Consider the following 18,258-nt stretch of genomic DNA (forward strand, 5'->3'; position numbering starts at 1 on the left):
TTTTTTTTTTTTAAAATGAGTAATAATACTATATCAAATTCAAGTTCAAATTTTCTCCAAGTTCCTTCTACTGATGGAGAAGCACCTCCATCAAGAAGGAGATTTGCTGGTATTATACCTATACGACGACATTCTACAGGAAGTAGACATGTTATTACCAGTAGTACCTCTCCAGAACCGCTCAGAAGGCCTACTAGAAAATCAACTATTATTCCACCTACTGGACTTACAACGGTAAACTTGTAGAAATACAAATTTAAATATTTCTTGTTATTTATTAAAAACCTCTATCTAACCTTTTTAATGTACTATGTGTATTATGCACTATATCAAACATTTATTTAATTTTAAACTTATTTCCTGTGTACTACATATATGCGAACTAGGTAGTATAATACATATTGTAGGATCTAAATGTAATTTGATTATTTTCATTGAGTATTATATTTATATTATATTTTCATATAAGTTAATCAAATTTTAATATTATCCCTTACCATTATTTTATAATTATACAGTATAAAACATTTGAGTTTAAGTGTTATATGATATAATAAATATAAATGATAGTTGCAATTAAATTTCTCACATTTTCATTATTTTTAAATATGTAAATATTAGAAACTTCTAAAACTATATCAATAGGTACTTAAAATACTTTTATAATAACACTTTTAAAATAATCTTTAATTGGTTATTTTGAGGAAAACAAAAATTCAAGAGAAAAATCTATATTACAGTTATTCTTTCATTTAAATTATAATTTATAAAAAAAATAATTATCTGATAGGTACCTATATACTTTGATTATCAACTTATAAATACAATTTAACTTCCCAATTTAGAAATTAGTAATATTAATTTAAAAGCTGGAGTTGCTGAACATAATGAAAATATTACAATTTATTATTAATGTTGATATTGTTGTAACTTAGGTATTCTAAACACAATACTTATAGATATAAGTTAAAATTAATGTACACACACATATAAATTGGTAAAGATATATATGTATACAGGCCCGTATCCACGAGAGGGCGTTGTCCCCTAAACCCAGTCGTTGCTCCCCTAAAAATATTAGAAAGACATTGTATTTATACATAATGCCCTCCCCAAAAGTTAGCTTTGTCCCACCTGAAAATTTGGTCTGGTTACGAGCCTGTATAGCGTATATTATACATTATAGTTCGAGATCTATTATTTAAAATAAAGAAAAGTAAACAAAACGCTATGTCGCTTCTCAGTTTGATAAATATATTTTCAGAACTTTTATTGATTGCATTAAATTAATGTGCAAGTTATCCATCAATTAGGCAGCGATCATCGATTAATAACCTATTTTATAGTCAATCACTATAGATATTACATTTTCGAATTATTCTATTTTAATCTTAAATTTATGATTGATTTTATGATTATATAAATAAACATTACGAACTATAATAATGCGTTTCAATAAGTAAGGGTTCATTATAAAACTGAAGACTCTATACTCTATAGGACAGGGATGGCAAATTTATAGCACGCGTGTCCGAGGTAGCACACTAAAAATTAAAATATTATTACTTATTATATATATATATATATAGTAAAAATATTTAGAGTATTTTTGGCACGTAGTGTTCAAAAGGTTTACCACCCCTGCTATAGGACCTATACGACCTGGTCATTGGATTGATTATTATTAGGTATTATATTCTATTATATTACAACTATTTTACCAACAATAATAAGCTTATTCATTCATATATATAGTCAATAGTCATACAGGCAACAGGCTATAATCAACACTAAAACACTGAATTATTTTAATCTATGCTTAAACTTGAATAAGTACTAGGCATGTAGAAGATGGGTTGTTGTCAACTGACTAAGATATTAATTGGTTATTTATAATTTTATAGGTACAAATAATGTTATTATGTTGTGATTATCTTACTGAAATTGGTTGCTAGGTCATTTTGATATTATTGTTAGAATATGCGTAAAATACTATGTTTTGTCAATATAAAATTAAGTTTTATGAGAAAAATGATTAGGTAGGTATATTTAATACCGTATAATTACATATTTTAATGTTATCTAAAAACGTGCTATGAAGTATTTATAATTTAATAGGTATTTGGGTAAAAGTTATAGCATATTAAGTTTTCTAAATACTAAGATTTAAATTGTGAAATACGTCAATAAATATAATAGCTAATAGGTACAGTTAAAAAAATTGTATAGAATTAAGAGAAAATAGATGCAATAAAGTATTGTTAAAAATATGCTATTTATAAAAGCATAATAATATACCTAACTTGTATTTACATAAATTATTATTATTATTTTTTTTGCTGCACAGTTATTCTAAATCCTTTAATACTACTAATATACGCATATACAACTTAAGATCATATATTAGATAAGTATGTATGCAGTATGTAGGTACGTAGGTATTTACTCTGTGGTCTTAATTGCGATAATTTTTATTATGTGATAATCATAATTAGTAGGTAGGTACCTACCTAATATATAATAATATATTCTCTAATAAGCAATGAATGCTACAGTGTCACTTATAACTTATAAGCCATATATATAAAAAAGTAAGCTTTAAATTATAAAAATTGAATATTATCAAATATAAGAATTTTATTATTATTTTTTAACTTATTAATGTGGATAGTTTTCAATTTTTAGAGCAGTACCTATAACAAATAATAATCCTAATAATTTTAAAAATTAACACCCTTATATGATATTAGGTACACACTATACAATTTTATTATTACTATTAAAATCCTAAATGAATTAATGATTTTTAAAAGAAGTATAAAAATTTTCATTAAAAATAAAAATAAAATTATTACACATTTACACTAAGTGGTGTTTGAAATTCCTAAATAAATTGATGTACCCACAGAAACATTTTCATTCTTGCTTTTAGTTTTAGATAGTAGTCTTTATAAGTTATCTTAAACTTTAAATCTAAAGTTGATAATTTTGTAAATAATATACCTACTATCTTGATTAGGGGATAGAAACTGATTCATTATTGATATAAAGTTTGTGAAGTTTATTAGGTAGTTTTGAAAGTTACACTTAAAAATGTAACTATGTATAGTATAATATAACAAGGGTCGGAGACGTGCTACGAAATTTTTATTTTTCGAATTTTTAATATTTATATTAAAAAGTTGATGCAATTTCGTCAAATTCGAGCCTTTATTCGACCTGTCACCGAGTAAGTAGTCTATAAGTGTATAGATACCTACTTCGCCAATGAGTATAGATCAATGTAATGCATAGGTACCTATACTTATCCATGTGTTAAATTTAATGATTTAAATATAATGAATCATTCCATACAAAAAATGATTTTGAGCAAATTATATTACCCATACTAAATAGGTATAACTATAGTATAGTACCTATGTTGAGTTCATTTTTATTGAAGACATTGCATTAAAAAATGTCATGGTATGTATAAAATATAATGGAATTATAATAGAATAATAATATACGTTAAAACTTTCAAATACCCAACAATAATATTTTTAAATTACGACAAAATAGGTATTGTAATTTTTTGTTTAAATGTCTAATTTTGTCCAAATTTGAACTCAATTAATATCTATAAGAAAACTGTGTTTGTATAGTTTTAGCTACACGATTAACTACTTATTTATGAAAAACCATGTGTATTACATTTTCAAATGTTAGATATGAGTTCTAAAATTTTTATTAAACAACAAAATAATTTATACAATTTTGTCAACATTTTAACTTTAAGCACTTATAAGTAATATTTTTTATTTTTAACACCCGTATTTTAATTAATTTCCCCCCAAAACCACCCTCAGTCAATGTATTGCTCTGTCCCAAAAGGCGATGACAGACTGAAAAATAAAACGTCATTGTAAAATAAAGTATTATTAAACATTTTCAGTATGTATAATGTAGGACGTAGGTGTGTGTAAATTCAAATTAAATACATTTTTTTTTAATTTAATGTAAAATAATCAATTACATTTTACAAGACTGTATGGGCCACAAGGCAGCGCAGGCTTAGGCTGCAGTTCATTTGGCTACCACTAACTCTGGTTTTGATTGTTATTATTTTATACATAATAATTAACAATAATTAAATATTAAAATAAATAGTCATTATTTTTTTGTGATTATTTCCGTGTAAGGCAACCTTAAATAGATTATGTATATTAGACAGATGAAAAATACAATATTTTGAGTTGATGATTTGAAGAGACTGGAAAACATATGGTGACCCTCGTCCAATGGTCATTGTCCAGTGTTTTTTTTTATATCAGACTATCATCAACTTTACTTTACTCTTTAAATTGTCACATACTCACATATTTCCGTAAAATAATAGTCATAGGATAATTATAGTTGTTAATTGCAAATATGCGTCAATGTATCAATAACAATTTATACCACTGATTTTAGTGCGATCTTAAAATATTAGGTTGTATCAATTATTGGAAAATGGAATCAACACTAACTGTGAGTTTTTTTATTGAATATTATATTATTGTTATAATGTTTAGAAATATACAACATTTAAAATTTGGTAGTTGATCATCAATTATTACATTTATCTTCCGCCCTCTTTAAAAAATATATTTAGTTAAAAAAAAATTAACCCAAATAATAATATTTCTTCTTAATATTCATTTAAAGTTTAAGAACCTACATGATATGTTGATCAGTCAGAGAAACATGTTAAATAAAACAGATCAATGTTTGCAAATAATGTATATTACCCATATTTGTTTCATTTAATTACGTCTAAGTAATTCTTTGTACTATGTATCTATTATATTTATTATTGCACTCTCAGGCATATTTTAGAATTAACATATATAGCATAATATTATGTTAAGCATATTCTTTATAATATTGTAGATTTTCTGTTTAAAGTGACCAAGTTATATATTATTTCTTAATTCTACATATTTTTTTTAAATGTATTACCTACATTACTATAATATTGGTCATTTAACTGTACCCTTATTTAATCAATGTTAAATAATATAATATTTTAAATAATGATAATGTCACACAGTGAACTGTTATTAACACAATGTAACTTAGTGCTTTCTAATTCAATATTCACATTTCATTGACAATATACAAACATTTAGGTACTAACTACTATACATTAACTATTTTGCAATATGTATCTATATAATAGTATAAATGTGAAGATAAATACTTATAATAATAATATGTATTAAGAAGCAATGATTTGTTAGTGTATCTACACTATCTAGACTAAATGTGGTAGTAAATTTTTAAATTTTTTTTTGTATTTTGAAATATATTAAATATTTTAGAATTGAATTAATAATATTTAATAAAAATAATGGAAGTTATTACTTGATTTAGAGCATATAAAAACTGTGTTATAATGGTTAGGTATAATATATATATTGTACTTATGTGATTAAATATATTATAAATCCAAAATTGAATTAAAAATTAATAGGTATATATAAAAAAAATCAATATCAAAATTACTATTTCTATGTAGTAAACAATAAACAGGTTAATTTGACAAAAATGTTGTATGTTATGAAAAACACTCCAAAACTAGTTTATAAACTTAAATATTTCTCATTTCTTGATTTTTTGTTTTTTTTTTTAACAACTATCCATTAAAAAATCATATCATAAACAAGATATTATATTTTAATATACACAGAGTCCTCCAAATTGTAGGTACAAAAATTGAGAGGATTTGTGTTATACTGATAACCAACATAATCCTTATTTTTTGTCACACAATATTTGAAGGATCCTGAAATTGTAGATGAATTATAGAAATTAAATTTTCATTATTATTAGGTATCATCCATTTATGCATAAAAAACTTAGGTCTACAATTTTTGGATATAAATAAGTACTGTGATATGATGATGGATAAGGTAAAAATAAATATTAATTTATGGGCAGGTATGCACTGTAATACATACAAATTACAATACTTAGATTAAAAATTGTTAAATGTATTTTCTCTTTGGGAAGTTGACTTGTATGATGTATGCTATACTTTAGTTGAAGTTGCCACAGTTATAGCTTGTCCCATTAGTCGAGAGTAAGATTGATTTATATTTATTTTGGGTTGAGCATATTCTTTAATCAAGTTCTCACTTCTCAGAAAATAATTTTCACATTATATTTGACCATTTTACCTAACTTGTTATTTAGGTAAAACATTGTAACTTTTATTTTAATACAATTTGGTGTAAGTCTCTAAAGTTTGGAGGTCAGAGTTATAATAATTAAGTAATTAAGTTAGATGGCTTCAATTAAATATTGCTTTGAAGAAATCTGTACTTAATGTGAGTAGTTCTGCTAGCAATAAATTAAGTAGGTACCTATGTAATTCTTTGGTAGGCAGTTTGTTTGAAATCTATATAGTTCTTTTTATTTATATAATTATTTATCAGTTTTCAACAAGGAATATAATTCAGATAGATATTGATTACTTGTGGTTATTTATCAGATGTAATTATGTAAAGTAAGAATGACCAATCTTATACTTGGTCCATCAGTGAGATTAACTCTTATGCAAACAACCACTACTTATTTGTTAAACTAATTTCTTGAATGACCAACATGATTTTAATTATAAATCTAGATTAATTTGTAGCAATTTTAAGTATTATTATACAGTGTTATTCACAAGTCTATATAAAAATACTACTATTAAAACAAATAATGTATTTTAGTATTTCTAACATGGCTAATATTTAACAATCAATTACCAATATTTTAGAATCAAGATCCATTACTGAGATTGAGAGTGGTTGCTGGTCATTCACTTGCAAAGAAAGATATATTTGGTGCAAGGTAAGTTATATATTTTGTATTTTATAGTTAAATTTAATAATGTTTATTTTTTATTTTTACGTATTTACATTTTTTTCTTTTTTAGTGATCCTTATGTAAGAATTGAATTGAGCACAATTGTTGGAAATGTAGCAATAGACTCAGTCTTAACTAAAACTAAAAAAAAGGTAAATAATTTAGTAATATATGTTATTATTTATTTATTGATTATTGAAAATATTAGAATAAATTAAGGTTTAAGATCTTGATTCAACTTATTGGTACATTTCTGTTTGACAAAGGTGGATTTAATGAATTTATATTAATTTATTACCATAAATTACCCAGATTTATTTTGTATTTTTTGTTAATATATTAACATTAATATTATTAAGGCATATTTTGGAAAATAACATATGTTTTATTTTCAGACCTTAAATCCAGTTTGGAATGAAGAATTTGTATTTCGGGTAAGTAAATTATTGTAAATTTAATTAATATATTACCAAGTATATACTTAAGTATATATTACTTTCAGTTGGGCAAAACAAAGTAAATTATTACTCTACTAATTTTAAACTATGTTTTAATATTACTTTGGGTGATATTAAAATGATGGGATTGCATTAGCATCTATTTATATATTATATATTAAAAAAAAAATTAAAATTACTTATTGCCAGTTTCATGAATAATTACAAAAAGATTTTCTGAATCAATTGTGAGCTAATGATTCCTTAAATTTTATTAGACTATTCCATTTTTTTTTATTTTGTGAAATTTTGATATAAATTAAATTTAAAAAATAATCAAGAAAAATGTTTATCCTTTATAACAGACTAGGTACACTGAACTCACATGAACTACTTAACATTAAGAAAATTAATATGTATAATATTTTTATTGATTTTATATTTAAAATTATATGTATTAAATCAATTTTTAGTTTATAAACTAAATTGAATTGAGTGTAGTTTATTTTCCTTGCAATCAAATAATTTATTAAAGTTATGTTTAATATTGAATGTAGAACTAAAAAACTATAATATGTGTACATTGTATTTTAAAAAAATTCTGAAAAACTATTAATAATAAACAATTTATTATGAATAGTACATTTTTGAATTATTTGTTCTTAGTAAAAATACAAACCCTAGTTTGAAGACTTGATCTAAACTATTGAAATGCATGGTATTAGAAAATATTTAAAATAGTATTCAAACTGTCAAGTTTCATAATTATTTTTTATTTTAAACTTACCTCTTAGTATCATTTGTTCAAAATAGAAGTTGTTAATATCTAACTTGATAACATATTTCAGGTCCGTCCTCATGAACATAAATTAGTCCTGCAAGTATTTGATGAAAATCGTCTCACAAGGGATGATTTCTTAGGAATGGTTGAGGTACCATTGAATAATGTTCCAAAAGAAATAATTGGCAGAAATATATGCAGTCTTCAATATGTATTAAAACCTAGAAGGTTTGTTTAGTTCAACTTTACCATAGGCATTTTAATTTAAATATTTATCATTACATTCTTTTTAGTGCAAGATCAAGAGTTAAGGGTTATCTTGAGTTATATTTGGCTTACGTTCCAGAACATGAACCCGGAACTTCTGGTCGTCTGTCTGCAGATGGCGAATGGGAAATGATTGAAAATGCTGAAGTTTTAAACATTTCTCACACACCTTCTGTAAGAAATTAATTGAATAAATTTGTGTTTTATCAATAATACATATATTTTATTAGTCTTATACACCAAATGTTATTGAGCCTCAAGGAATTTTACCTTCTGGGTGGGAAGAACGACAAGATGCTAATGGGAGAACTTATTACGTAAATCATTTGGCTAGATCTACTCAATGGGAAAGACCTACAATAACGTGAGTTTAATATTGAAAATATGTACATGGAATATTAGAATGATTCTTTTAGTATTTATTATGTTTGATAATGATAGAGTTTCAAGATATTTGTTTTCTTACCTAAAGTTTTGTAAATTATTTCTATACTCAGTATTTTAAACACTGTAAAAATATAATTTTTTAAGTCAGTGTTTATGAGTATGAATGATTTACAGTTAATTTTTGTTTCATTATTTTAGAGATCTACCTGATGCAAACACAATTCAAAACTTGGCATTAGCAGCTACAGAATTTGAAAGAAGATATCATATTAGTGTAGATACTCCGGAAACTGATAAAGGCGATCCTACTCGGAAAAAGGTAAAAGTTATTATCAAAGTCATTATTTACAAAATGTATTTATTTCTTATGTTAGTATTATGTTATCTCATCTGTATTTTTGAATGTAAATATAATAATGTACAAATTAATACAAAATATTGAGTCCAGGTGTTTATATCTCATCTTATCTCTATGCTTAAGATAATAATATATACTATGATTACAAATTTCTAAACTTTACTTAGGGTTGAAAATACTTAAAACTTTTTAGCAGTTTTCATCTATTAAAAAAAAAAAAAAGTCAAGTGGCACTCGGGGACTGCCGCGATAAAGCTATTGCAGTATTACATATTAACACGAAATAAGAAGTTAATAAAATTTAATAAAAAAAATAATAATAATAATATAATATAATATTATTATATTATTATATTATTTTTATTATTATACTGTATATCGTCGCTGAAACTGCAACACCGCATATCTCAAGATTTGACAAAATGCATTTGTTTTGTTGGTAGATAACAGTGAATAATATTAAACTAAAATAATAAATAAATGATAACGATTATTATTATTATTATTTTATTTTCGGTAACCATGGTAACAATTAACGGGTAACGGTCACGCTTTTTCGTTACGAAAAATATATTTTCAGTCACCACGCCTGCGATAAAAGCTATGCAATAGCTTAAAAGTATTGAGAAAAAAATTGTTCTAACTAAGGATTAATATTAAATTAAATTTTGAGATTTTGAAAAAACATTTACAATTTCAAACAGGGATGGTGTCCTCCATACCTTTTTTTAATTTTTATTTGACCCGTGCTATACTTTTAAATTAGCTTATAAAATGTTAGTGTTTTCTGTATTTTATTTTATTATGTTTTTTTCAACATTAAAACATCTTGTAAATATATATAAAGTAAATGTTAAATTGGATTGGCTTATTTTTTTTACTCTGGCTGCTAAATTATTAGAATCCCTCAATAAACTAAAATATACTAAATTTACACAATTCTGATGGCAACATAAAACATGGTTGATTAAATTATCTAAAATCAACGCTTAACGTTTTATAAAATTAAAGGTATTAATAGTTAACATTTTTTTGATTTGTATAATTTCAATTTTTAATAAACAATAGTATATATTTAACTTTGTATTTATAATGCTTGCTACTATGTTGCCATTGTATATATTGCATGTTAAAAGGCTGTTCAAAGTGATGCAGATGATGAGAGTGATGAAGGATATGAAGAGTCAGATCCACTTACTAACATTGATCGTCGACTTTCCAATATATCAGCAACAGCCGATCAGAATCAGGTATGGCTGATGAATGGTTGTATTTCCATATTGATTGAAAATTAGAGAATTAATACTTAGTTATACGGTCTATGTAAAATTGTATTATACTATATTCATTTAGATTTTTATCATTATTTTTAACAAATTATAAAGCCAAAATTACATTTGTATTAATATTTCAGAGTGATCAGGTCGATTCAAATGAACAAAGTAGTACCACTGTAGTTCAAGAAGATGTTCCTGAAGGATCTGATGGTCTACCAAAAGGATGGTCTATGCAAGTCGCTCCAAACGGTCGAACTTTTTTTATTGATCATAATACAAGAGCTACAACTTGGGTTGATCCTAGGACGGGTAGGGCAAGTTCTATGCCTAATCAAAGCCAACCACCAGCAGCTGATCGTGTTGTATCTACATCAGCTTATAATGATGAATTAGAACCATTACCAGAAGGATGGGAAGAAAGAGTTCATGCGGATGGAAGAATATTTTTCATTGATCATAGTAAAAACAATATTTTTAAAATTTTAATTTAAAAATTTATTTCTGATTAAGTCAGATGGGATTTATTATATTATTTATTTTTTCTTATGTAAATAACTTTATGGCAAAATCCTTTTAAAGCCACTATAAATTTAGTTTGTATCTTTGTAAAGCTAATTTATTACTTGATATTTCTTCTAATGCTTAGAAAATGATAAATGATTTTTCCCATAATCGAATTTTCGAGTACAACGTTTTTGTCTTTTTATTGTATGCAATAATTGATAATGTGCAAATTGCTGATTACATATTTCTTTTAAAACAATAATTGTTTTTTTTAATGTGGTAGTTAATATAAGATTTATTAAATAGATTAGTGTATTCTCATGTTAGGAAAATTTAATACTTTTTAGTTATAACTATAATACTTTGTTCAAAATAAGAAACATAGTTGACAGTGATCAGTTTTTGTTGGTGGAAATCAGACTTTAGTGGCTATGCACTTGCTTAGTAGTCAATTACCAACTACGTTTTTATTTTGAACAGTGTAGAGCTTAAGATTATAATATGATGTTTTCATGCAAATATTTTAGATAGATAGGTCAATTTATTAATTTTAATTTAAAAAATGTGTATATGGTATTAATTTATTTTAATATTTTTTTTTAGATACAAGAACAACTCAATGGGAAGATCCTAGATTAAATAACCCCAAAATTGCTGGCCCTGTAAGTTTTATATAATTTTATTAATTATAATTTAACAAAAAATAATTAAAATTTAAATATTTTAAGGCATTACCTTATTCTCGAGATTATAAACGGAAGTATGAGTCTCTCAAAACAAGACTGAGTAAAATGGTAAGTTTAATTGAAGTCATTAGAAAAATTAATTTAAATCCTTACAATTTTGTTTTAATAGATCATTTCACCATAGTTTATTTTGATAACTATAAGTCAAATACTTTTAGATTTTCAACAGACTGATGAATAAGTTGATTCTACAATGATGCGTTATTTTTTTGTGTCAGTGTGTTTGTGTATCACCATAATGTCGAAATAATGCTTCAATAATTTAAAACTTCAGGCTAGGCTTAAAATATATCTGATTCCAGGGGACACATTTATCAATTTAACTGTTACTTTTGGGCTTTGACAGATTTTTATAGCAAAAAGAACCTATGGAGGTTGTAATTTCCAAAATCACCCCTTTTTTATGTACCAATTAACTTATACATTAACATTATTTATATGATACAGGTACTAAAAATATATAAAATAAATACTTATACTTCATAGAATAAGTTAAATAATTTTAATTATGTTGAAATTTCCAAATATTTATTATTACTTATTTCTACAATCAAAACTAAAAACACGTTATAAAACTTGGGGCACACATTTGTTATTCAGGGGAAACACTTTGATTTTCAAGGACACTGTATTTTAGCCCCTGACTTATGGGGTAGTTTTTGGTAGAAAATTGGATATTCTTGGTACATTGTAGAGATCTAAAATAAGAAGTTTCCTTCATTTTTCAAAAAAATCGAGAAAACTACAAAAAATAATGGAAAAACGGGGATTTTTTACGCAAAACCAGTTTTTGACAAAATTGATTTTTTTTTATATTGTAACAAACGATTCACTGTAAATACTTTAAATATTCACTAAATGTTTATATTAGTATTATTTATAGACAACTAAAATTTTCAATTTTTCTTAGTACTTTTTTTTAAATGTTGATAAAACAATTTTGGAAAAAAGCTTGAAAATTTAATACAATGTTACTTATAAGTTGTTGTTATTGAAGTTAAAAAAAAAATAAAAAATCGTTAGTCACAATTTTTTTATAAACGTTTATAGGGTTCAAACTTTTACAAAATATGTCAAAATCTCAAAAATTTGCAAGTAATTTTGTTGTTGAAAATTTAAAAAAAATTTTGTATTTACATTTAAGTTTAAAAAATTCTACAGTTTTCCTTTAAATAGCTATAAAAAAAACTTAAAGCATCATTTTAAGGAAAAATGTTATGAGTAGAGTTCGGATGTTGTTGCATTTGCAACTCTTTTTCTATCGTTTGGATTCGTTGCTAAGTAGGTTATAAATTTGTTTCAAACGAGTACCAATTAATATATAAAAATTTTAAGTGCAACTTTTTGCAATTTTTGACCCTTTTTCAATTTTATTGCAATTTTGTTGATTGTCGTCATTTTCAATACAATTTTATGTATTTTTTTGTGTTTTCACTTTTTTTGTTAGATTATACAGGTTTAATCTATGGTTATGTCGGGCTTTGTTGGTTGTGACTTGTGGTGGCTTATTTGATGTCGTCGTCAGCAGTTACTGGAAAAACCATTTAATTATTAGAAAAAAATCAAAAATAGTTAAAAAAAAGATTTTAAATTTTGATAAAATTATTTGTAGATTTCTGAAAAAATAAGAAGACCGGACAATTTATCAGATTTTTAATGACATCTGACGAGAATTTGAATCTTTTTTATTATCTACTCGTTTAAAACCTATCTAATAAAACTTAATACATAATATTACTTAATAAAATGACTTAATCCATTTCATAAAATAATTTGTTATTATTCATTTTTCATTTTTTAGGTACAAAATATTTTTTTATTGCAATTTTGGGTTTTTTTTCACAGCAATAATGCAATCAATTTTATAACATTTTTAGTGCAACAACATTCGAGCCCTAGTTATGAGCATTAGAATTTTAAATTTTTACGAAATTACCCTACAATAATGATTTATACTTAAACGATTTTCAATATTTGTTATTATTCTAAAAGTAATAAATTGTAGATATTTGTAAATTTCACTAATTATTTAGATTAGCATTATTTTTACATGATTTAATTTTCAAACATTTCGCTTATTTCAAGGCTATACCTATTTCAAATATTCGTTTTTGTTTAGTTTTTTTTTTTATAAATATTGATAAAAATTTTTTGGCTTAGTCAAAATATTTGAAAATTTACCAAATTCCTCATGAGTTAGTTTTATAGTTCAGGCGTAACCAACTAGTAAATCATGACATTTCTATTATTATATTCAAATTTAACACACTCATTATAGTGACCTACTCTTTGTCCAATGTTCACTCAATACCTACTTGACAGCAAAGCGTTACCCTCTTAACCAACTTTTTTTTTTAACCAAGATATTTTTATTAAAATGTTTATTTTATTAATTTATATCATTATTTTTAGGCTCATGGGCCACCTGCTAAAATGGAAATTAAAGTACGGCGATCAAATATACTTGAAGACTCATTCCGAATTATTAATTCTATGCATCCAGATAAATTAAGAGCAAAATTATGGGTTGAATTTGAACAAGAAGTTGGCCTTGATTATGGAGGTCTAGCTAGAGAATGGTTTTTCTTGTTATCTAAAGAGATGTTCAATCCATATTATGGCCTTTTTGAATACTCAGCTATGGATAATTATACACTACAAATAAATGCTATGTCGGGATTATGTAATGAAGAACATCTCCATTATTTTAAATTTATTGGTACTGTAGCTGGTATGGCTGTTTATCATGGCAAATTATTAGATGGTAATTATTAAATGGATAAAATTGTTTTAAACATACATTATGGTATTTAAAATAAATATCTATAAATAATTTTTATTTTATAGCATTCTTCATTCGGCCTTTTTATAAAATGATGTTGGAAAAGCCCATTGAATTGAAAGATATGGAAAGTGTAGATTCAGAATATTATAATTCTCTTTTATGGATTAAAGAAAATGACCCTTCTGAATTAGATTTAACATTTTCACTTGATGAGGATAGCCTGGGACATACATCTCATAGAGAATTGAAACCTGATGGTGCAAATATTCACTTAACCCAAGAAAATAAAGATGAATATATAAGGTAAATTTATAAAGACTATTTATGCAATTATAAATGTTTAATCTGATAATAACTTAATATCCTAATATTATGTTTGTATGCTGTTTAATAAAATTTATAAATTATCAATATGGACTTTATGTGTTGTATTTAGTTTAGTGATTCAATGGAGATTTGTATCCCGTATACAGGAACAAATGAATGCTTTCCTTCAGGGTTTTGGTTCCATAGTACCTTTAAGTTATATTAAAATATTTGATGAAAATGAGATGGAACTTTTAATGTGTGGTATTCAAAATATTGATGTTAAAGACTGGAAAGAAAATACTCATTACAAAGGAGATTATTCACCCAACAATATTGTCATTCAATGGTTTTGGAGGGTATGTACATTCAAACTAAGTTATATATATCTATGGATCTTTTACAAAAAAAAATAAAATAATGCTTATTATAAAATATAAAAATAATGAAATATTAAACATATCAAAGGAGATGTTTAATTTAAAAATTTCATATGGAAATAAATACTAGACAAGAGAGTCAAAAAGATGTTCTCTGGATGTACCGAGTGTAACATGAGCCTGTAGTAATAGGTGAAAGGTCCAAAAGGGTGATACCATATTTCAAAATGGAAAAGTATTATGATTCTTTCACAAAAAGAAAATCACTGTTAATGTTTTTGGTATGAACAAGTTTTGGCTGGTGATCTATCTGAAAATTGTAACATTCCTTTTTTGTTAAATTGTAAACAGGTGCATAGTAATATTATTATGATAAATGTTAAAAAAAAAATAAAAATTAATTTTATTTTTATCTAATAGAAATAATAAAACCAAGTTTTTTTAAAAAAAATCTTTGTTATTATAAAGACATGTGCTTGATAAAAAGTCTTTTCCAATACGGGATTAAGATAATTGGTTGATTGTCTTGTTGTTTATGTTGATCCATTATTATGAGAAAATAACACGTGAACCAATTTTTATTATTCTCCTTAAACAGTTTAAACTTATTATGCCCATTATTTTTTTAAAAACAAACCATTTTATTTTCTTAAAAGATTTAAGAAATAACAAATTTTAGTAAGTTGAGTCCTTTTAAGAATTATGTTTTGATGGCCTATTATGGACATTTCCGTGTATTATTTTACAATTCTTTCTGAGCCTCAACATACTACATGATACATATAATCATCTCCTTTTTGTTTTTTACTCAATACTTTAACAATAATTGTTTATGTTCTTATTATTTTACTAATGCTAAGAATAAATCATAAAGCTGATATTACACTATTCGCTGGGGACTGTACATTTTTGTAAATGTCAAAAATGCTTTTGTGTAGAGGGGCCTATTTTGAAAAAATTATTGATGAGACACCAACAAAGTATACAATGCAAAAATAAATAAATTGTCAATTAGTATTTATTACTTAATATTAATAATATTTAAAAATATAATCAATGGGCATAATTTGTTTTAATTTTTTATGTAATATTTTGTAATTATTTCTATTACACTATATACCATTAGCTAAATAATAGTTGTATATAATACATAATTATATTGTTAATATAGTCACTTTTTAATATTATGTAATAGTGTGCTATAAATTTATTCATACATTAATTATTGTAGGGTGTTTTGTCATTCAATAATGAAATGAGATCAAGACTTTTGCAGTTTGTAACTGGTACATCTAGAGTTCCAATGAACGGATTCAAAGAGTTATATGGAAGTAATGGACCACAATTGTTTACAATTGAAAGATGGGGCACCAAAGAAAATTATCCCAGGGCACACACCTGGTAAGAAGCATAATTATTTAATTTTACATTATTTATTTTATACCATTGTTTCATTTAATTTTTTTTTTTTACATAGTTTTAATAGGTTGGATCTTCCACCTTATGAAAGCTATCATGAATTGAGAAACAAATTAATTAAAGCAATTGAAGGCTCACAAGGTTTTGCTGGAGTGGATTAATGTGAATTCTGAACAGTATATTATATAAATTACAGGAGTTACCTTCCTTAAATAGTCTACCAAATGCAAATATATGTTACAGTAACATTACCCCTCCAATGATCACATGTGATATGACTATAACATTAGAGATAAATATAATTTTTTAAAAAATAATAATCATTCCAAAATGTAATGTTAAAGGATTATAATGTTAGTATTATGATTTTATATAATTGTTAGAACAAGATTTTTAAGTCGCTAATTAGCGATGGCAATATATTTTTATAGAATTTTTTTATTATTATTATTGGGTTGAATTCATCATCAGGGTAGTTTAGAATAGCTATCAATTGAATTTTTATAGTGTATATACATTTATAATTACTCATTTATATGTGACTTCAAGTTACAATCACCAGTTTAATTATAAAGACTTATTTGCTAATAAAACTATAAGTTCTGTTATCATGTTTTTAAGATGTGCAATTTTAAAGATCATTATATTTCTGTATACAAAATAATTATTTTTATTTATTTTATTACTAAAACAAAATAAAATATTTTTAATTGTTGATTTATTACTGATTGGAATTTAGATGGAGGATCTGAACTTCTTGGCCTATAAATGTTATATTCTTTTTCTCAGATTAGACTTATGAATTTTAATCGAATATATTTTAAATATTTAATATTAAGCCAAAGAAAAAAATGAAAATATTAAATGGAAATTGTGATTCATAAATAATATGCTTTTCAAATGGCAATTCTTGTTTAAGCGAGTGTGTATTGGTAGAATACAAAAGTAATCATCGGGATAATTTGTATTTTGCCAATACGATTATTTAAACTTTGTAACTTGTCATGTTTATCTAAGCAGTATTCAAATGATCAGTAACTTATGTATTTAATGTTGAAAGTTTTAGTTGAATTGGAAGGAGTAGACATTGTAAAGTTTGATCATACTTTTCCATTTTTATTATAATACATTTTTTTTTCTAAATTGTGTATCATGCAAATTTGAAAATTTTAGTGATCCTACATTTTTTAATATGTAATAGTGTTTTATAAAATTATTGTTATTATTTGTATTTTTTTTTCTGAAGTATTTTTTATACTTCATATTTATTATAACTATTTTTTATTTTTGAACGAAATTATCGTTTTTATATAAATAATATAACATGTATGGTGTCACAATTATTTGTACTTTGTGACTTGATTGATACTTTTTGTTGTTAAATAATTGTACTTAAAAAAAAACAAATTATATTCACATAAATACACACTTGTGTGAACCAAATTTATTTTAAATAGTACCAAAATTACGGAAATTGCACTGTCCTGATAGTTTTAAATATATACTTAAATTCTATTTGCCTTACGGATAATATTAAAATGTTATTTATAAAGTGACAGAAATTTCAATTAAGTAAGCAAAATTATATATTTTATACACCTAATATGTAATATATTTTTATTATTATTGAAGTTAATAATGTATAATATACACAAAAAAAGACCTAATCAAATATTTATGTTTATTTTGTTTTTGAATAAAATGTACAAAACTCAAGATTATTGTTTATAATTGT

At 24.4% G+C, this 18,258-nt stretch overlaps 1 protein-coding gene and 1 long non-coding RNA gene across 3 annotated transcripts; both read left to right on the forward strand.

The window, feature by feature from the left end:
• The first annotated feature begins 5 nt into the window (after positions 1–5).
• LOC114121483 (E3 ubiquitin-protein ligase NEDD4) lies at positions 6–18,239 on the forward strand. 2 transcript variants are annotated; one of them, XM_027983861.2, is made up of 17 exons: positions 6–234; positions 6,788–6,861; positions 6,947–7,028; positions 7,272–7,310; positions 8,162–8,322; positions 8,388–8,535; positions 8,592–8,725; positions 8,947–9,067; positions 10,243–10,356; positions 10,521–10,842; positions 11,491–11,549; positions 11,616–11,681; positions 14,046–14,397; positions 14,481–14,721; positions 14,855–15,083; positions 16,336–16,505; positions 16,582–18,239. In XM_027983861.2, the coding sequence occupies exons 1-17, from the start codon at positions 16–18 to the stop codon at positions 16,682–16,684; spliced, it is 2,634 nt and encodes an 877-aa protein (XP_027839662.2). In that variant the 5' UTR covers positions 6–15; the 3' UTR covers positions 16,685–18,239. The 2 variants fall into 2 exon arrangements, with proteins under 2 accessions (XP_027839662.2, XP_050060331.1); XM_050204374.1 differs by lacking the exon at positions 6–234 and adding an exon at positions 4,324–4,509.
• LOC126551321 (uncharacterized) lies at positions 15,090–15,740 on the forward strand. Its single transcript, XR_007605205.1, has 2 exons — positions 15,090–15,455; positions 15,525–15,740. It is a non-coding gene; the product is annotated as an uncharacterized LOC126551321 (long non-coding RNA).
• Positions 18,240–18,258: the final 19 nt, after the last annotated feature.

This window comes from Aphis gossypii, chromosome 3 (genome assembly GCF_020184175.1).
Source record: "Aphis gossypii isolate Hap1 chromosome 3, ASM2018417v2, whole genome shotgun sequence".
Taxonomy (NCBI): Eukaryota; Metazoa; Arthropoda; class Insecta; order Hemiptera; family Aphididae; genus Aphis; species Aphis gossypii.